The 21,990-nt window shown below is 41.5% G+C and overlaps 1 protein-coding gene across 2 annotated transcripts in view; it reads left to right on the forward strand.

Annotated features, from left to right (window-relative positions):
* Positions 1–13,763: 13,763 nt before the first annotated feature.
* The window catches only part of KCNH1 (potassium voltage-gated channel subfamily H member 1), a 192,365-nt gene continuing 184,138 nt past the window's right edge, over positions 13,764–21,990 (forward strand). For both annotated transcript variants that reach the window (XR_010070239.1, XM_063328529.1), the window contains exon 1: positions 13,764–13,964. Coding sequence is in view for 1 of the 2 variants with exons in the window: in XM_063328529.1 (XP_063184599.1) it covers positions 13,892–13,964 (73 nt within the window). In the remaining variant the exon portion in view is untranslated. The remainder of the gene's footprint in view (positions 13,965–21,990) is intronic.

Raw genomic sequence — 21,990 nt, forward strand, 5'->3', positions numbered from 1 at the left:
CGCGCAAAATTATTTATTTTTATTTATTTATTTCGCGTAAATCCAGTGTGTTACCCAGTGCTCAGGTGTCACCACCCAGTTCATATCAAAATATGTAGGTTTTGAGAGGGAAAAAACTGATGAGATTGGCTCCAGATAGAGGCTGGATTGCAGATCAGGTGACAGTCCTGTTACTTAGTCTGGGGATGTGTTATTCAGGTTTTGTTTCTGCACAAATACATTTAATGTTATTGTGGCTATACTTTAAGTATGTCTTAAAGCTGTTTTTAATGATGCAGTGATAACGTGATGGTCTGTTTGCCTGATGTATGGAAAAAAAAGAAGTATAAACTTAGCTGTTAAATTACCATTGCTAGATATTGTAGTCAAGTCTCGTGTTCCAGCTATGACTGACACAATCCATTACACTTTGTCACATCTCAGCCATTCTTCCCGAACTTTGCCCTGGCAGTTGTCTGCCCCAAGTTGATTTAGGAGTGCTAGCTAGAATGGTACAGTTGCTTTCTTATGGTGAGGTTAAGGAAAGATGACTGCTTGTGTCCCTACTTGTGACTACTAAGTGTCCCTAGTGGTTCACAGTAGGATTGTAATGTGATGTAGTTTACTATGACTGCAGGATGCTGTTCTTTGATACTTGCCTTGAAATCAGCCCAATATGGTCAAATTATATGCTTTTGAAAAACCTCTGATTTACCTGTGCTTCCTAGAATATGTCAGAAGAACATTGTCAAGATCCTTTCTGCTCTGGGAATGTTGTGGTCTTTGAAGAACGATTTTCGTGACAGCTTTTGGCAGCTGACCATCAAAAATGGTAAAGAACGAGCTCCGAGTCCTGTATGCTTGCTGTTCTCTCTCCAAGAGTTGGAAAAGAAGACTAGTAAGGCGAAGGTAGAAGAAAAAGGTGGTTGAGTACCTGCAAGTGCCTCAGCAACTGAGGGGAAAAAAGTGTAATGCGATCTCACATTTTAATGTACACAATAGAATTCACGTAAGAGAAAGCACTCACAAAAAACAGAACAACAGGAAGATCTTCAACCAGTGTTTGCAATTTTTAGACACAAAATCAATAAGAAAGCTTGCAGGAAACTGGGCTTTGTTATTTTAGTTCTCCTAAAACTGAGTATTAGAGGCTTTATTTTCTAAAGATGTGAGGCTTGGGCATATGCACAGCATTATGACTGCATATGTCTATCAGTTCTTTTAACTGATAAAACCACTGAAAATTTTAATGACCTATCACAGCTTTTAGGAATGCTAAGTTGTTACAAGTGTTGTGAAGTTTCTTCCTGAAAGGAATAAAGATTTCTTGTCAGTATGGTTGGGAGGAGAATTGTCTGAAGAGGTTGCCTCTTTTTGTTTTTGTTATTTGTGTGGCTACTGTTAAAACTCCCATTTCAGAGGTTACATTAAAAAAAATAGGTTCACTAAGTCAAGCATTTAAATATTACCAAATGCATGTAGTGAGTTTTTTCGCTGTGCAATCTTAAAGTTGGCTTGCCTTGGAATATGTCTTCTCTTGTATGGAAGTCTTCTTCCTCCCCCCCAGTACTTCTGTCGCATTCAGTATCTGGGTGCTCATGGATTAGATGTATGCTAAAGTAGACTGTTTGTCAAATTGGTCCTGCATTTGTTATAGAAACTACACATAAGGAATTAGCTTAGACTAGTATTACCATATATATCCTTATTCTCAATTTTTCTTTCTAAACATAAGCCATAGGGGACAGCAACGTAACCAGTGCATTTGGAAGGTATGACTCGGGCCAGTCTAAAGATTCCTTTTATGAGCCTGCCAGTTTTTTGTTCTTGGAGGTTATGCATTTCTTCTTAAAAATTACTTCCCAAAGTCATAGTCTCAGGGGGAAAGGTTGTGTTTGGGCAGGAGGGGAGGGATTGCTGGGGTGCAAAGTGGGTATCAACAGAGAGGAAAGGAATTAAGGAATGGAGAGGTTGCAAACAAGGAAGGTGAAGCAGTTGCTTCTTGCTTTTAACAGAGTTGTTAAAAGGCTTTAGTACAAATAGAAGCTCAAAGGGAAAGAGTTTTCACTATCCATGAATTAAATGAGCTTCAGATCCACATGGCTTCTGAGGTTGCTCCATGCAGATTTGAGGCCTCTTGCAATCATCTTTCTTAGAGCAGGTTCTTGGAACTCATTGCTTAAAATCAGGCTCTTAGACTGTGGACTCCTGTGATTGTGTCATTATTATGACCCTGCAGTGAAAGATAATGATAGCATTAACTGTTGGGTGGTGAGGTATGGGAAAGCAAAGGCTGTTTATTCAGAACAAAATAATTTCGTAAAACACTAGATGGTTTCATATGCCCATATTACTATAGAATCGTTCAGGTTGGAAAAGACCCTTAATATCATAAAGTCCAACCATTAACCTAGCGCTGCCAAGTCCACCACTAAACCATGTCCCAAAGCGCCACATCTACATGTCTTTTAAGTACCTCCAGGGATCATGACACAACCACTTCCCTGGGTGTCCTGTTCCAATGCTTGACAGCCCCTTCAGAGAATAAATTTTTCCTAATTTCCAATCTAAACCTCTCCTGGTGCAACTTGAGGCCATGTCCTCTTGTCCTATCACCTGTTACTTGTAAGAAGAGACTGACCCCCACCTTGCTACAGCCTCCTTTCAGATAGTTGTAGAGAGCAGTGAGGTCTCCCCTCAGCCTCCTTTTCTCCAGGCAAAACAACCACAGCTCCCTCAGCCACTCCTCATAAGACTTGCCTTCCAGACCCTTCACCAGCTTTGTTGCTCTTCTTTGGATACGCATCAGCCCCTCAATGTCTTTCTTATATGTTATATCCATCTCACCTATGAAATTTCTAGCTCATAAAAGTGCTGCAGATCACATGCTTGGCCTTTTTATCTTGCAGTGAAAGTTTTGTTTGTTTGTTGGATTTTTTTGGAAAGAGCATTTTGACAGTTCCCAGGCTTGTGAATGTCACTTTATACCATTTAAAATCTGTCTTTTTAGAAAAAGGTTGGATTAATTTGTGTTGCTTCTTCAGAAAAATTATGAATGTATAATGTGTGTTGTGTGAAACACACAGAAAATGTGATGACCGTGAACCCCTTTGGCAATATCTAGCCTGGAAACTTGTGCTTTAATGTGAAGATTTATAATTTCCTTTGGTATGAATGTTTCATAAAGAAAAGTATGCTCTTTGTCTTCATAAACACATTAAGAAAAGCATGCCTGGAATCAAGGTAATTTCAAATAAATTACACTGGTTGGAGTCTGTTCACTCCCCTGCCAGAAAATATATAGGTGTCATCTGTCAAGTACTGTGTTTCTTTTACATTAAACACAACTTGGCCTGCTGGGTGGTAAGTGGGAGCCTTAGAGTGGACAGGGTGAGATTTATTAGTTCTTTCAGACTGATGGTGGTTGCTCTGTTCCATTCAATGTTTTCGAATTTTCCAAAGCCTCCATGTTTTAGTGGAACCAATGGAAGATAAGAGAAGCCATGGGTTTTCCACAGCTCTGGAAAGTCAGGCCATCAGTCTCTGGGCACTTACTAGTATTTCTGAATTCTAGTATTAATGTTTTCTTAAGGTAGAAATCAGTAAAAATTTGTTCTATTAACTGGTCGGTGAAATGCAACAATAAAACACTCGCTAACAGACTTGCTGCCGTTAGTATTCCTCAACTGAGATTTGAGATTTTTTTCTTTGTTTGCTTTATTTTTGCAGTGCTGACTTCCAGTTGTAGGCTTCAAGAGCTGTCTGCTGTCCAAAACAGAATGGAATTCTTTTGCAATTTAGTTAGCACTACGTAGACTGTATAAAGACAGCCAGTAACTTATTATTGGGAAATGGAGAAAATCATGTTGCAGTTCCTTTGAGAATTCTAAGGACTTCAGCAGTTGTAAATGCTTTTCTGTTGTTGTTTCACCTCCCACCAGCTGATCAAATCATGCTCTTCTGAAACCTTTGCCAAAATTGGAGACTTAGGCTGTTTTGTACGGTGTTGGCGGTTGATACGTTGAATGAAGCTGGGAATGTTAGGACTTGTCACTCTGTTAAAAATAGTATTTTGAAATGGTTTCTTGCACTGTAGGAAGGCTTATCCAAGAACTAGCGTAACGGGTTACTCCTAACATCCATCTTGTTCAGTACTTTGATCCTGACAGTTACAAACAGCGAAGTCTATGGAGCAACTCATTTTGGGGCGGATGCCGTAATCTCCATTCTCTCTTGGCAAGAAGCTATTCTTGGTCTTCTAAAGGTTTGTTGAAACTCTGAAGTGTAAAGCTTGGTATCTTTTGAAAAAAAAAAAGAAGTTTTTATTCCTCTAGATGTGTTAGGAAAATACCTGTTCCACCTTCATGTATTTGTAGATTCTTGTTTCAGTGACTTTCTATAGCAGTGAGTTTCACTGACAATGTATGGTGATTTTTTTTTTCTTTTAAGCAAAAAATTAAGATTTTTTGAATATCCTCTTTTTCTTGACAGGAGGGACAAGCATTCCTGATCAGCCCTTTCAGTCTCATTATTTAATTTCTCTACATTTAACCTGAATATCTGGTAAGCTGTACCATTTGCAGAAAGTAAAGAGGGTTCTGTGTCCAGTTGATAATTATGACACACTGTGGGAAAAGCCTGAGTTTAGCTGGCTTAACCTTATGTTACGTAGGCAACTTGGGACAACGGGTCATTTCAGAAAGTCAGTTTACAGACATCATGTAACTGCTTATGTTTTTCCATACCCACTTCAAAGTAAATTTTGGTAACAGCTGGCAGTATGTCTTTGAATTAGAACGTTGGCATTCAGTATTGTTGGTGAAGAATCTCAGTCTGTGTATCAATAGTTCATATACATGGCTGAAATGGTGGCATCTCTTTTCAAATAATTTGGGTTTAGGGCCAGTTGTTTCCCACAGGAAAAAAAAAAGCATTATAATTGTATTGGTAAGTTAGTGTGCTTTTATTTTCTCCTGTCTTACTTCTGTGTATAGTTACCTAAATTACTTTTCATAGGACTGTTCGGTGGAAAGCAGATCTCACCTGATACTTAAAGCTGTTGGACTCATGTAAGAAACATAACTTCTCCTGCATGGCATTTGGATTTTTTTTGTGTGTGTGTTTTTGTTTTTTTTTTTTTTTTAAAATGTAAAGCAAAACAACTGCTTTGATTTCACGTACTTAGTGAAATGTGTGCTAAACTTGTGCTTTATTCTTTCTTGTCAGGGTGTCCATTGTTGTTGTACCTGAAGAGGTGACCATTTGCTGTGAGTTAATGATGTTTATGCTCCCTCCTATTTTTTTCTCCTCCTTTTGCTTCTGCGAAGTAACATTATGAAAGGAACATACTGTGCAAGATTTTCTTGCGGTTAATAATACCAAACCCTCACTTCCCTTGAGACAAATGTCCTTTAACACATACCAGAATAAAACCAAAAATTGTTCTGGTACGTTACTATGTTGTGTGCCTAATCCTGAAAAGAGATAACCTTGCCCCAGACAGCTTACTGTTTAATGAGGATTCAGTCAGTGTGCGTAACCAACATGAGGAAAACCAAGGGAGAGTAAGGGAAACATCAGTAATATGTTAATGTGAACAAACCAGGTAAAATTACTATAACCCTGTATTGCCCATCCATTTAAGCCACAGTGTCATTGTAGGAGTAATCTTGAGGGATTTGAAGAACCAAAGGTAGTAGTGTTAAGAACCTCATTTGAGGAAGATGATGCATCTTTGCATGTGAAAAAAATGTATGAAGAGTGGTGTAGGAGCCAGTAGTGGCCGCTTATTTTGCTGTATGTCTTGGGCCTTGCACTGTAATAACTTTTTATGCTACAGCATCCTGGAATTTCCTGCTAAATTTTGTTCTCCATAGCTTGTCATACCTGGCTTCTTGTGGTTTAAGGGCAGCAGAGGTGTAAAGTGGAAAATAACACTGACTGTGTATGACAAAAAGAAGGTTCCTGAGGTGTTACAAGAGCTTGTGTTTTTGTTTTCCATCTCATGGTTTCTATAGAAAAGTATATACCGTTTCTTAGAAATCCCTGTGTTATGGAACTCTGCTGGATGTTGAAGGTCACTGTGGCTGGACTGTGTAGATACCAGAACATTATTGCTATTCAAGTATCATATCTTTTCCTACTGTAACTATTGTTTGGTTGATGTAATAATCCACAGTTCAAGTATGCAGTTTAGGAAGGATCAGCAAGAGGTTCCATTTTGAGAATATCTGTAAGATGGAGTTGCAAGCAATAAAAATATAATTGTTAATTTTTCTGAAATACGTGTGATTTATTTTCCCGTATGGAAATTGTTATTATAATACCATTTCCCTGGCTTTTTCTAGGAGTACAAATGGTTCTCTTAAGTCTGTTCTGTTAAAAAAACCCAACTCAACAACGAACAAATCAATATGGCTATGTCTGGCTCTTCAGGTTGTAGTATATAACGCTTTCAGGAATGGTGAACCTGTCTTTTCTTGTTTTAGGCAGATAAAGCTACATAAATATAAAACTGAAATCCACAATCTTGCATTTGAGGGTATGGATGAATGCATAAAAGGTCAGTCTACACCAAGAAGATTCTCCTTGGGAAGATTCAGCAGTTCACAGTATTTCTGCCAGAGTGTTTGCTAAACCAAGAGGAAAAAGCAAAACTCCTGCTTGTATAACTTTAGGGGGAAAATGCTGGATACCACTAGGACCTTGCTATCGTTGGTTTCCATGATAGATTTTTAGAAAAATACCCACTTCAAGTTCACTCTCAACCAACTCTCTTATGCTGGAGGTGAGGTTTTTACTTGCTCATATATAGTTCACTGTGTTTCATCTGAATTACACCCCTTTTAATGAAGGTGGCTGTTATCCTTGGTTTAAGTGTCTACCTAATTAGAGCTTGAAATATGTTATGATCTGGGAGCCTGTTACGAGGTCTGTTTGCGTCAGACATCTAGTGTTCTGAAAAACCAAAGAGATGATCCAGGTTTCAGAGTTGCACTCCGAGCCCGCTCCTAGAGCTCCACTCCCTCCTGATACTGCAGAACTGCCAAAGGCATCTTTGGTAGATGACGCTTCTGCTGGTGTTTCATGCATGGCGTTCACTTTCAACAAGCGTGTGTCCCTGCCCAACCACTCATTCCCTAACTTCACCTTCCTTTGTGCCATACACTGTATTTTGGTTAGGTAGCTGGAGATAGGCTTGGGCATTATGGCGCGTCTTTTTTAAAGAATGTCCTGATATTTCACTGTACTGCATGACTTTTCACAGAAGCTTTCATGTCAATTAACTGGTAGCAGTTTTTGCTTCACAATAATCAATGGAAGCACAAAAAGGAATCCTCTTCTATTTGTTTAAACACTTTGAATTTCATAGACCATCTATGTTAATGACTGAACATCTGTAAAATGTGAGCTCCTTATGAACGTTGTAACTGGCAGTGCCTGAGCTGAATATATTGTAACAAAATTAACCAAAATTAAAAAAGGCATAAAAACCCCACAGCAGGTATCCAAGTGTCACTAGGACTAGATATGAGACCAGTGCTGATGAAGGCCATGGAAAAAATGCTATTAAGATAAGATCAAACTTAGAAAATTAGGATTTTTTTTTTCTCAGTGCAACTGCAGAAGATAATGGTAAGAGATTAGTTAGAATAAGAAAATTGGTAATCACTATATTAACATTTTAAATTTTAAAAAATATCAATACTAAGCTAGTTATAAAGTGGTTGGTGTTTTTTCTTTTTTTTCCTTTTTCTTTCTTTCTTTCCAGATCTGTTCTGCTGAGTTGTTTGGCTACTTCTGTGTATCCCTCCAACTGGCAAAGAATGCAACAAAGTTCTGTCCGCAGAGAAAGCAAATACTGCAAGTAATCCAGCCTGTTGACAGGAAGATCAGTAAGTGGGAAATACATGATGAAATGTTAGGCTTAGTAAAGTAAAAACTTTGAAATGAAGTGAGAAGAGTTTTGCTTTTTTTTTTTTTCCTTCCCTGTTGTAGGGTGCTTTTTTTTTTTTGGAGGAGGGTGTGTTTTCTGTCTGTTGGCAAACCTTCTGAAATCGAAATCATACAAGCAGCAGATATGGTCAGTGAAGCTGTGAGGTAAGAAATCAACCTTATAAAATGCATAACTTCAACACAGGAATTCAGAGCACGGGTAAGGCAAAAGCTGTGAAATACAAGCCCTGTGTAAGAAACTTACTCACTGTGTTGAGTATAGTTTTATACTGTGTAACTTTTGAAGTGTGTTTCTTGGAGAGGCTGCTGTAAAAGAGGTGCTAGTGGCGTCTTCACCACTGCCAGCCTTACAGGTAGGTTGCTTCTGTCCGGAGAACAAGCAGTGACGTCTTTAAGATTGTTCTGCTTTTAAATTAAACTAGAGAGTTTAGGCTATACATTGTATTTTGTGGAATCTGACTCCATATTATTTAGGATTTCTTCTTCGTATTGTTACATTTTTGGAAACTGCTGTACAGTAGAATCCAAAGTTTGTTCAGGAAGCTAATCACATAGTTTAGATCAAGGGCAGTGGCTAAAAGCGGATGTTTTAGGGACAAAGTAGGAAAAAAAAGAGATGGAAGACCAACTAGCTAGCGCAAGCACATTCCTAACTAGGAGTTATTTTTCCGAATCTGCGCCTAAACCAACTAGGTTTTGTTCTTTGTACATCATATTATGAAAATGTAGGATTAAAAGTGGCTTTTTTATATTGTTAAATCAGTGACTACTGGACCACAGTTGAGAGATAAAAATGTGGTCAGTAACTTAACAGTAATACAGATTGCAGTGCTCCTTGCTGCTTATCAAAAAACTGTCACCCAGAACTATGGATTCCTAGGCTTGTTGTGGACAGGGCATGGAAATAAAAATATTTATTAAAATTACTTAGTGGGGTCTCCTGCATTCTGGTAGAATTCAAGCAAGCTGCACCCAAGTTGCTTCCTTTTGCCTTGTTTTGTATTGACACAGATACAGGAGAAACAAAGCCAACTGAAGTACACAATAAAAACGTTAACAAAAAAACTACCAGACCCAGAACCAAAGAAACTGTGGTTAATTTCTTTTCCTCCTTTGGTTAATAACACTTCAGTGGGTCGCTGCCTCTGCTGTGAGACCGGGAGAGATCATGGGCAGGACAGGGTTGAGTAGAGACACCTGCAGTGAGGAGAATGATGATAGTAGCTGATGACCTAGTCAGGGTCTGTGGGGATTTTTTTTGTGTTGAATTGTGGTTTTGTTGCTTTGTTTTTCTAAATCTGGAAGGACAGCATGTCCATCTCCATTTATTTCAACAGGAGGTGGCATGCTGTCCAAATGGGGAAATTTTTTTCTCTGCCCTTTGGGGCTGTTCTAAGAAGGAACAGTTCTTCCCTGCTAGCCCACACTCCAAATGTTAGATGTATAAATAAAGACTGGCTGTGTACTCTCTCATAAGTTTTATTTTGAGATTTTTTTTTTCCCATTCAAAATGCAGGATTTTTGGCTTATTTTTCCATCTTTGTTATCATAGAACCATAGAGTTGGAAGGGTCCTCTGGAGATCATGTAGTCCAACCCCCCTGCCAGAGCAGGGTCACCTAGAGCAGGTTGCACAGGAACGCGTCCAGGCGGGTTTTGAATGTCTCCAGAGACGGAGACTCCCCCACCTCTCTGGGCAGCCTGTTCCAGTGCTCTGCCACCCTCAAAGTAAAGATGTTCCTCCTCATGTTCAGGTGGAACTTCCTATGCTCAAGTTTGTGCCCATTACCTCTTGTCCTGTACCCATTGTTACCCATAAAAAGTCTGGAGGAAATTCCGTAATTACAAAACTGGAAAAGTGTCCATATTAATTTTTTGACAAATTTGTTATGGCTGTTTGGGAATACAAAAATTTCTCAATTCTTAGGTCTACAGTCAGCTGTGCAACCGGATATTTCTTTGAGTTAAAAGTTTCGTTTAACTTTAGGCTGCAGAAATAATGGAATGTTTAGGAACCTCAGGCTGAACTTTGCCCGTGTCTGGAGCATTTTGGTTAAAATGAGTTGTAGTAATAAATTGAACAGTTTCAGTAAGATGCACAGATGTTTTCCAAATTCTTTCCTTTTGATAGACATGCATGTACTTGTTAATCTATGGACTTGCCTTAGTTCTAAGGTCTAACTTTTGTTTCTCATTGCTTTTTCCATAAGACAACAAATAGTGTTAATCACAAGCAAGTATTCATGTATGTGTACTTAGCCTGCAAGCTTTTGGGGGTAAGAACCTGTAGAATAAGAACTGCTTTATTGATTTAAATGTAAAAAAAAAATAAATAAAATCATCATTGTTTTTTCCATCATAGTTTGAATTTCTTTTTTGTTTAGCGTCTGTATGGCAGAGTAACTTGTGCATTATCTTCTTTAATTTGTTATCCTATAAATGAATGTATTTTATTTTGGCAGTTTAGCAAAAACCATATGTTAGTATACAAATGGAACTCACTTTAAAGATTGCATGTTCTTTTTATTTTCAGGGTTGGTGGTAGTTTGTTATAACTTTGTGGTGTTATTAACTCTGTTTTTTGACAGTTTACTTTTTCAACAAAGAACAAAAGGCAGTGTGAAAACCAGGGTAGAAATCCATAAGGCCTTGAAGAACAACAGTGCTTTTCACTAGGAATTAATTACATTTTGAGCATACGAGGCTTCCCTAACTACTGTGTTTCTTTACCGATGTCATGCTGTGAAGGTGAAATGACGAGTCCCGAAGAACGGAGTCTAACAGCAAAAGTCTTGTGCAGCTTTGGAAGAACTGGGTTTGTTCAGACTGAAAGGCAGCGAGAGCAGACACAGGGGCGTTACAGCAACCCTTTTGCAAGTTTTCAAACGCACAAAGGGTTGGTGGTTTTTCTGCCCACAGAAGAAAGGGTTTTTACTACCTTTAAAGACCAGATGACTTAGCAGTATTTTAGGAAGAGCTTTCTTATGAGATTTGTTAGATGTTGGAGCAGATTACCCAGAGACACTGTATGGCTGACTAAGGGGAAGTTTTTAAAGGAAATTACAGTAATATCTCTCAGGAGTGAACCTTGTGACAAGATGAAAGAAATGAGCTCTGTCCTGCTCCAACACTTTTATTTCACGGATGCCATGGGGTTTAGTGACGTTCCCACAAATTAGTGCCTGGAACTAATGTTTTTATTGATGATAGAGTTTTCAACATGTTTATGTGTATCAACATGGGAAGTTATGGTCATGTTAGTAAATGGGTTGGCATAAATACAGGCTGCTGCCAAAAAGGGAGGTGTCTCAGCTGCCTTTCCTCATTCACTGCCAGGGCTGGGTTTCTTTTCAGGCTGGTTTTCAATTCAAGTGGGGTGACAAATACGCACAGCTCAGATGAAGGCAAATCTGTCCTTTTTTGCAGCAGCAGCTGCTGCTCAAAGTGACTGTGAAACAGTAGCTTAAGGCTCTGCAGCCAAGGGACGGTCGCTTGCTGGGGTGCTCCCACAAGTCCTGACCGAGGGCCTTTTCCAGGAAAAAAAAAACAGGCTGAAAGAGCAGCATAACAAAATACAGCCAAATGTCTTCTGTAGCAAACTATGACCTTTATATTAGCCTTAAGTGGAAGTGTTGGATATTAAGTTCTGTCCACTAGGCTTTAGCATTCAAGCAAATGAAGCAATTCCAGTTTTCAACTTTCCCAAAAAAATGATAGCTGGAGAGATGTATCTGTCTGTCATCTAATAATGAAGTCAGACAGTGTTTGTGTGCTGGTTCAAGTGGGGCTTTGCTTCCAGCTTTGTATACTTTGCAAAATTTACCAGTAATGGCAAGAAAATGAGTATATAATTTAAAATAATCACAGTGAAACATTAACACTTCTGCAGCAGTGGTGAAAAACTTGTATCACCAGTTGGAATCATATTTTGCAGTGGGGAGAAAGTCTAAAGGAGAAATCTTCTGTTTGCTATAACATTTTATTCATTTGCAGTGTTACAAGGTAGATGTAAACCCTAACCTAGCTAAAATAGTATTTTTGACGTGGAACTTAAAAGATAAAGCGTGATGCTCTGAAATGAGAGCTGGTTAATTGGAGACTGGATCACACAATGCAACACAAACTGCAGCCAGCCCATGCTTCATTTGAGTTCCAGTAAAAATACGGCCTTTCTTTCTTACTCTGTGTCCTCTTGTTCCCACTTCTATGTACTTGCTGATTCCATTTAAAATCTTTATTTTCTTTAAAGGCCTTAAAGTTTCTGCAGTGTTTGCCAGCTGCCAGATGTCTCCAAGTTGTAGATATTCCTGCAGAGCCCGGCAGAAGCTAAGGCAGCCTGCACTTCCCTAGGCCTCTGGCACGGTGGCGTAGAGGAATAACGAAACAGTCTTCCAGATCCTAGTTTTTCAAAACCTCACTCTTGGTTGTTAGCAGCTGTATAAATCCAGTGTCAAAGGTTAACAGTTACAATTTTTCTGGGGAAATTGCCAGAGAGTTTAAGATCTCTTCAGGTCTGGTCTGTGCTGCTGAAGCTAGCAGGAGCTAAATAACCTGAGGTCTTCGTATGTGAAGTTGTTGGGGATCGATTTGGATGCGTAAAGATGCAAATAAATGCTTCCATGGGATTTTTTTTTCCAAATCCAACAACATTTCAGGGAGAATCGGTAGCCTTTTTGCAACTTCAGGCGGTTGATTTTTCTCTCCTAACCTGTCTCTCTTTGGCAGCAAACCCAGGGCTGGCCCGTGTCGAGTTCGTGATGGGTTTAAAAGCGGCTTCCATGGCACGGCTAATTCCTGTGCCTGGCTGTGCTGCGGCCCTGGTGTGACCTGGGCGAGGGTTATCTGGGCAGTGCCAGAATTCCGTGGGAGCAGCGCTAATGCTTAAAAAGCTGGAGTGACGTTGACTGTCATCTTTGCCACGCTGTATTTGCTGACAGTGTGGGACATAGCTTTCCCCCCCCCGACGTGTGATCATGCGGAAACATAGTCGTGTCTTGAATGTGCCCTGAGATGCGGAGCCTGAAGGTGCTGCGCTTAACGAGGCGTTACAGCAAGTAAATGCCAACGCCAGCAAGAAAATGTGCCTTTTAAATTTCAAAGATCTGAGTATTTTCCATTTACTGATAGATTGGTGAGGGGAAAGAACAAAGTCGTTTAATCCCCGACTGAAAACCCCTGGTAAATTAAATATTTCAAAGAGTGTGAGGCTTGTCAAAGGTTACATTTAAACTCTTTATCTCGGCGCTTACCCTGAGCTGTTCATCAGTTAGACCACATAATAATTACGAAGTAGCAACTCACCCCAGCGAACCGAGAGACGCGGGCCGGGGCCGGTAGTGCCGGGCGAGCCCCCGCAGCCGCCCGGGGGGTCGCTGAGCGCCAAGCCTCCGGTGCCCGGCGGCGTCGTCCCGCCCGGGGCGGGAGGCAGCGGCCCCTCCCGGCAGGCGGAGGTACCTCCGAGTTTGTGAGCGGTTTGAAAGCGCTCCGAGTTTCTGAGCCCCGTGGTGAGGCGGCCCGGGCAGATCCCTCTCAGGCTCGGCGGCTGTTGGGCCGCCGGTCCCTCACTCGCCCCCCTCCGCCCTCCCGCCACAGCGTTTTCCGCTGAGGCGCTACCCGCGAGCAGTGCCGCTGGCGGCTCGCCGCCCTGAGCTCCCGGAGCGGGCTCCGTTGCCCCTCCGCGGGCGCCCGTGGCCGGCCTCCCCTCAGCGAGCGCCGGGCCGCCTCGCGTCCAGACGATGGCGCTGCAGCACCGGCCTTGCGGCGGCGGCGGCGCGGGGCGGCGGCGGCCGGCAGGGGGCGGCGCGGGGCGGCCCGGCGGCGGTGGTGCGCGGGAGGCGGCGGGAGGGCTGATGCCGCACAGCCGTGCCGGTCCCGGCGGAGGTATGGGGCGGGCGGGGAGCGTCGCGGCAGAGCCCTGAGCGAAGCCTCCGCGTCCGCGCTGCCGCGAAAAGGCGACTATGGCCGGGGGAAGGCGAGGGCTGGTGGCGCCTCAGAACACGTTTTTGGAGAACATCGTGCGAAGGTCTAACGGTAAGGGGGGGGAACCGGGGAGGCGCCGCCGCCTGCGCCCCGGGGCTGAGGGCGAGCCCTCACCGGGGCGAAGCAGCCCTCCGCTTCCTCGGCGGGGGCAGCCCCGGGCGTTGGGCCCCCGCCGCTCCCGGGTGGCTCCGCCGGAGCGGCGCATCCAGGTGTCGGGGCCGAAGCCGGTGCCGCCGGTCGGCTGCGCCGCCCAAGTCCTGCCGGAGAGCCGCCGGCCCGGGCGGCGGGGCGGCCGGCTCCCGGCGGGGCTCCGGCTGCAGGTGCGCCGGCACGGCCGGGCGCCCGGGGAGAGCCGGGCTGTGCCCGGTGCGGGGCGGGATCCGCGCCCCGGGGGCAGCAACGGGGCCTGAGCCGGCGGGCACCGGGGGGGTTGAGAGGGAGTCGGGTCACCGGTGGGGTCCCGCCGTCGGCGGGGGCTGCGTGCCGCCGGGGGCACGGCGGCTCCGGTCGGGGAGGCGGTGCGGGGATTCAAGATGGTCTCTGGGAAGGGAAAAAGCCCGGTGGCGGGGGATCGGCGACGGCTGCGGGTCCGAGTGGAAAGGGAAGATTTGCCACAAGTGAGGAGAGAGTTTGCCATTTTGAGGGCTGAGGGTAGACAATTTTTTTTTTTTTTTTTTTTTTCCCCCTAGTGCACTGTAAGCAGGTCTTTCTCGTGGAAAACTGTGGGGTGGAAAATGCCTCGAATTTCACAATTGCATGCAAATATGCATTAATGTTATCCAGATTCTTTCACTTAGGGACTTACCAAAAGCTGTTCCCTCAGTAAGTGTGCGGCCGTGCAAACGTTTATGTATTTGGTTAAACCTGGGCATGTGCATTTTTTTTAAAGCTATGAGCCTAAGTTCTGCCATTTTTAGTGCTTCCATTGACTTCAATGGGGTTACTTAAGGGATTAAGAACTTCTACTGTGATTGAGAATGTGCAGGATCAAGCTCCTTTTGAAGACAAGATGTGTTAATTAAAAATATAGTCAGTTTGTTCTGATAAGGCAATGATAATTAACCCTCTTGATAAGCAGATAAAAACTCAAAATATCCAAAAAATGATTTATTTTTTTTTTCAGTTAGGCACTATTATTGGAGAAATAGCCTTTGTTAAGACCATATTTTCACATAAAATCGTGAGGCTCTTTTTATAGGTTGTTTCTCTCTGCAAGTTTCCTATAGAAGGGAAGGGGTTGGAAGCTGCATTCCTGAAAAAATACTCGCCGTTCTTACAGTGAATCTTGCCCTCTTTTTTTAAAAATGAAATGTTACATATCATCACACTCAGGCTGCTTCTCTAATCTTCCAACACTAGTTATCTAAGGCTTTTCTCAAAACTGCCTTGAGTTTGTAGATTGTTTTCTTCATTAAAAACCAGTTTTCTCTTTTGACTTTCAGTGCCAAAACCTTGATGCAGTAAATCAGTTGAGGTTTGGAGATGGGGGGGAGTCATGCCGCAGAAGCTATGCTCTGTTTCTTCCTCTTTTCTCCCATTATTAAGAAGGTGTCATGACAGAGTGTGGTGCTAGACAGCACAGGTAGGATGACAGCACTCCATTTCCAAATGCTTGGCAAGTCCTGAGGGCTGTAATCAATACAAGTTTTTAGATTAAGCCTGGTAGGAAGTGATGCACAGTTCAGCCATGTTAGGAGAAGCTTAGAGAAGTGACTCAGGTTAGGAAGACCATTTCTTCTGTAACATGCCTTTTAGTTTTTGCTGGACGCAGTCCAGCTTTGCTGTAAATGTGATGCCGTCACATACGAATGGCGTATGAATCAGTGCTAATGTGGGACCATCAGCCTTTTCTAACCTCTGTCTTGTTCAGGAGACAAGGATAGTCTCCTCGCTCTCCTTGTCTGGCAGGGCTGTGCTGGCAGCATGGAAACAAGCCAGTTCCTTGTTGCCTGTCTCTTCTTGGCCTGCCTACTTGGCCTTTGAGATGATTTGGGATGCCCACAGGATGAGTGCTTAAATGGGCCCATAAAGCTTGAGGTTTGGCTCCCCCTTCTTGGTTTCATTTGACTGGGTAGTAACATGACCCGCAATGAAACTAAGCCATTTGGGATTTGCCAAATAACATTGGGCTTGTTGTCAAACTGTATTTGCTGGCACATGCAAGCAAGTTAAGTAGCGCCAACAGATATTGAGTTGATACAGATATAGGAATTTTCCTAATTTGGCGAGGATTCCCTTTGAAAGGAGAGGAATTTGGTCATAGAGCAGAAACAGATACTGAAAAGTGCTTCACTTAAAGGTACTTGTATGTGATGTGCATCCACAGTCACAGGTGCACTGAGGAAAACACATTCTTGATACGTGTTATGTTTTGGGGCAGGGGGTGTTAATTCAGTGAAAGAGGCTGTATGGTAATAACAAAGTAATTGACATGCAACCACTTTTGGAACCATTGCTCTAAGGACAGCACTAATTATACGAATTTTTTTACCAACTGCTTAAGAAGTAGTTCTTTGAACAGCCTTTCATATTAGATGTGGGTCTGGTAAGCTGATGAGCCTTCAATGGCTAAAAGTAATAGCAGTGTGTGTAGGCATGCAAGTTCAGGGGTTTTCCTTTAGGGTTAGTATTTTGCTTATGTTTATATCGCAGCGAGACTCACCTCAAACTCCATTGGTCTGAACTGTCTCCTTGAGAGTTATTAGGAACAAGAGCTGCTTCTTAGGTTCTGAGACAGGTTCTCACGCACTAAATGCCAGCCAAAAGAGCTGTGCTAGGGTTAGAAGCTGCAGAGTATTTCCTTTCCATACACTGGAGTAAAGAAGGATTTGATAATTTCTCAGCCCATCCTGGGATGGGATGGCCTTATGGTAGCACACACAGGAAAGAATCCACTGAGACCTGTCGACCTCATCTGGTCCTCTGTGATTTCTTCTCACAATAAGACCTTTTGGATGAAGTGTGAACTGAAGGCTCTTCTTTGAAATGAGGGACACTGTAATCCTGCTTGTCTTGTATTTAATGTTTAAAAGCTGTGTTTCTATATTAGCTATGTAGAGCTAGAAAAATAAATGTTGTATATAGTGCTCAGTTGACAAAAAATTGTTTGGAGCATTGAAATATTTAAAGACCAGAACACCCAATGGGACAGAAAATGAGCCCCTGCTGTAAAACAGTGCAGTATGTAAAGAATCACTAGCCCCTGATGGTTACTGCTAATGTGATATTAATGTTTTTCCTGGGTAATGTAATACATCTACAGTATACAAGCACTATAACAGCAACAGTTATAATCTTGGTTCATGGCCAGGGCACCCAATTCAAATGGTGCAGTATGTTCTAGAGAATACTGATTCTTTGTGATATTCTAATGCTTTATCGATAACTGGAGGCAAAAATACTTTTCAATTTATGTAAATGCCAGATAAATTCTGCAGTCCTTCCTTGGTCAAAATTCTCACAGAGGTACTTGATAATTGTGCGTGTGTAAGGACGGCAAACACAAGCCCTGCATTTACATGGCTATGGAATTTCAGTGGAAGTCACAGATGCTTTTCTGATTTATTGACAAGACAAGGAGGTTGGAAGAAGAGGAGATTAGAGGGCATAAGGCTTGTCTGAATTTAGTCTTGCTTTCACAAAGTCCTGTGGGAACACCCTAAGGAGACATCAGGTATGGAAGCAAACCTGCACCCTTTGATGGAGAATGCAGCGAGTTCCCTGTAGGGGGAAAGAAAAAGCACCTTCAGACACAAGTCCTGAGAATAACAGACGTTTCCATGATTTATGGCATTACTTCCATTGGAGACTATAAGGTCCCAGTACAATAAATATTCTGCAACCTGGGCACGCTAACCTTATGCTGTTGCCTGAGACCTAGGAGAGAAATTAACTTTATAATAAACAGCTCTGAAACTGAAAAACCTGGTTTTGTGCTCAGCCAGAGAGAAATGCAAAGGAAACTAACAGAGAATGAAGAACCAAACCCAGTTTTATTTTCATAATTTTGCACTTGAATAAAATGTTCATTTGAATGACATGTTCGCACACAGTGGTTGCAGACAGTGCTGTGTCTGCTGCAACCTGGCCCTGCCTGCCTTCCTGTCAAAACCTAAAGCAGCGAGCAACATGGTATGGAGATGCAGACCTGGCTGCTGCTAATACAGTTTGGGTCCAGAAGCAGTACAGGCATCCTTCCGCAAAGGTAGGGTTTACTATCTTACGTGTTGTGGGTCTAATGACTTTCAGCCTGCTGAGCTGTGACGTTGGTAGGGAACACATACATGAACACAAGCTCTGCATCAATCCTCTGTATGTGATATGCCACGGGCAGTGAGGTCCTGGGCATCACCAGCATACCTCATACTAGTGCAAAATCAGTAAATTGCATCAGTCATCAACAACGTATTTTCATGCTGAGAACAGGACTGCTTTTGTTGAAATTAGCAAGCACACTTTTGGGGTGGAGTAAACTTTTATATTTCCTTTTGATAGAGTATGTTTGGTTTCCTGATGGTTCATAAAGTTCCATAATTTTCAATGAATCTTCAAGCACCACCGGGTGAAATTTGTTATTTGCAGACAATGAGCACAGAAACCTTGTCCTGCTGGTAAATTACATCCTAGTGTGATCTAGTGAGGTTCTATTGAATAGGGAAATGCATTTTAGTGACTGTTTTAGACATGGAAGTATTGAAAAGGACAAAGTTCATTATGTACAGGGAAGAGCAACCTTGAGGTATTCCTTATGAAGTGCAATGTCTGGGTTAAGCTATCCTAGTTCTTAAAGTTCCCACATGGGCTGACTTGGAAGGCTGTAGCAGATATGCAGGAGGTTTTCTGCTCCGTGCTGCCAACTTAGTCTCATCCACCTTCCAGGCTTCAGTGGGTTAATCTCAGTATAAAAAACCTTGATGTAATGGAGTAGAGGGTTCTGGCCTGGACAATGCTTCTCTTCCCTTGTACGGAAGGCTCTTTGCCAGAGTCGCGCCTTGCAAAAAGTGCATGGAAAACTGCTGGCTCAATAAGAAGGTGCGATATGTATAGAGTGCCTTTAGCTGAAGATCTTGTTTCCCTTGCCATTACTATGGCTTGCGCTGTGCATCCAGTGGTTGAACTTGAGTCTGTACACTTTACACTGCAAGACCCAATTTATTCAAGATTTCCTGTAAAATCACATTTGGCTGAGTAAAATCCAAGAGCGTAGGTCTGTCTGTTGGCACCGATTAGAACAAGACATTTAGCCATGAAAGCAGCAGGCCTTCAAAAACCACAAGGGGACAACTTGTAGGTTCCGTGTTAAGGATGTTTTCTTAAACTGAGAGTGAAACAAAGGAACAGACTTTGTTTCTCCTCACCTTCCTTGTTTTCTAAGTTAACAACTGTGGAGATGCTTTTATTTTCATCCAGGTTTTTCATACAATTGGTCAGTAGATCAAAATGTCTATTTGGTATTGACTTTTTTTTTTCTTCAGTATCACCTGTGTTGAGTATAAAATGGTTTTTTGCTGGCTTTTACTAGGCCGGAAGGTTCTAGTTTTGTGTGTGCGTCTTTATGCATTTAGAAATGTATGACCCAATTTCCTTAAAATTACTTTTATAGATAGTAAGAAAAAAAATGTACAACACGGAGATGATAGATAATGTGTTTTAAAATTAATGTTCTGAAAGCTCAAGAAGTTCTCCTGTGATAATTCAACATATCAATCCATTTCTGCATTAAATCCTAGAACAAGATCATAAAACAAATCTTAATGAAACCCATTCATTGGAGAATTTGTTAATGCATTTTTGTAACTCATATAGCTAAAAGTGAGCAGGGAGTTAGGTCTTGTCAAATGCTTTTAAGGCTTTTGATGGCTGTGGCTATAATCAGTAAATCAAACGGCTTCTTTAAAATGATGGAAGGCCCATATAATTGATGCACCTAAAACATGTTTTTTTCTGGATTACTTTTAAGATCAGATGAGAGGTAAAAAAACCTCCTGATCAATTAAATTGTGACGTCTCACTGCTAAACAGTATTTTGGTCCTTTATTAAGAATGGTGCAATGTATGACTCTTACAACTGATGAACTTTCTAATTTCTGAAAATGATCTCATGCTAATGTCAAATTTGTCTAAATATCTTTTTGTCTATTTTTTTTTCAAATTTCTTGGTATGGACAGCACTTCAGGGATAGGCAAAGAATGATGCTATGCATAAAATACGTATGACAGCTTCTGTGCACTTTCCATTTCAGCTGTTCTTGTTCCATTATTCTTCACTAATTCATTTTATTTTTAAAAAATATAGATAATTATGAATATTTTACAGCTACTAGTGTTGAAGGGCTGTATTCTTTTCAATTTAAATATTTCTCGTGGTAGAGGCCTACTGTGAAATATTTGCTATAACAATGCAAAATAACAAATGTTGAGATGGAACCACTAGTTTTTATCTATACTGCTGCCTGAAATTAGCATTCATTTTCTGTAATGATTCAAAGTGAGTCACTTGAAGTTGTTGTTTTAGTTAGTGTCTCTTTGTTATTTGTGGTAAGTATGATGAAATACATTTTTTAATAATCTTTTCAGCCTGTACTTGCACTGTACTCTGGAGTACGCATGACAGTGTAAGTCATATTTGAATAAAGCATGAAATGCCTGCATTTAGTGGATTGTGTTCATGCTGTAGCAGCCAAGGAGCTTTTAAATACATTTTTGTTGCTGTAAAATAAATAGTTATATGAAACTTTTATAAAACATGTAAGCTCAAATAAACCTATCAATAGGGTTTTATAATACATTGTTGTGTATTAGAGTGAGGCTACAGCTTAAAATAATTTTGTCATGAGATTAAGGATGTACAATTTTGAGACCACTATATTATTATTCTATAGAGAGATCAAGTTGTTCAATGGGATATTTAAACATTGACACACTCCCACTCTAGGAATGAATACAAGGAGATACTGAGTGGATGTGTGTATCCATGTAACACCATTGACTTCTGCAGGAGAATGTGGGTGGAAGAGCAGAATTTTGTCCTATTACTTTTATTCTACTATGTGAATAGTCTTTGAGCAGCTCTGTACTTGTTTTGAATACAGTTAAAGCACTTCTGTTAAGATGAAAATTTGGTTGGTTCCTGTGTCTTTCCTCCCTGAAGTGTGAGCCTTGAATCCCACATATGCAAAGAAAGGATTGAATAGATGCTTGAAATTCAGTTTGACTTATTTGCACTGATTTAGGGCTGTATTTTGATCTCAGAAGTTACATTTGAACAATGTAACTAATCAGTGTGACTAAATGCTGCTGGTTTACTTTTGTCAAAGCTAAGACTAAACACGAGCAAAAATTAATACAAGCCTATCCTTTGCAAATGGTTAAAGCAAAAGCACAATACGAGCTGTGTGACTGTAGCAATTTTGACGGCCTACTTATAAACAATGTTCTATTTCCATGCGTTGTGTTCCTTACCAAAAATGAAACCATCTCTTTTTTCCCCCATATCCAAATGATGCTACTTGTGATGCAAAGTCATAAGTTTGTAAATACCAGAATTGTTTAGAAACTCATCTATCCCTTGTACTTAAGCTCTATGGTACAGTCTTTAATCATACAACAGTTGCATGTGATTTTTGCCAACTGCACATTTCTATGCTGCATTATACCCAGCTAACGGCACAGTAGCGAAGGAGGCTGTATCCCTCACCCCTATCCCCAGTGACTATGGGTAGCATAAGAGACCTGTTTACTGAGCAGTTCTTAGTTCTGCTGTAACAGTGGTGTGTGCTTTGTAATGATAGAGGTCTAGGTTTCCTGCACTGAAGATCCATGGGAAGAGTTTGAGTCATGGTAAAAAAAGACATGCTGGTCTCCATAACCAGGGTTATGTCCTCACCCAACACGATGAAGGCTGTGGTCTGGAATGAGGAGCCCAATTTCTGTTCTATAGGGGGCTGATGGAAGACTTAGCGAGTTTAGTGAGGAGCAGGTATTCCCACCACAGTGAGCCTGATTCTCCTTTTGCTTATAGGGGAATAAATTAGGAGCAAATCTTCTGAGTTTTATATTTGTATGATGACTGTGGGAA

The sequence above is a fragment of the Chroicocephalus ridibundus genome, chromosome 3, assembly GCF_963924245.1.
Source record: "Chroicocephalus ridibundus chromosome 3, bChrRid1.1, whole genome shotgun sequence".
Classification (NCBI taxonomy): Eukaryota; Metazoa; Chordata; class Aves; order Charadriiformes; family Laridae; genus Chroicocephalus; species Chroicocephalus ridibundus.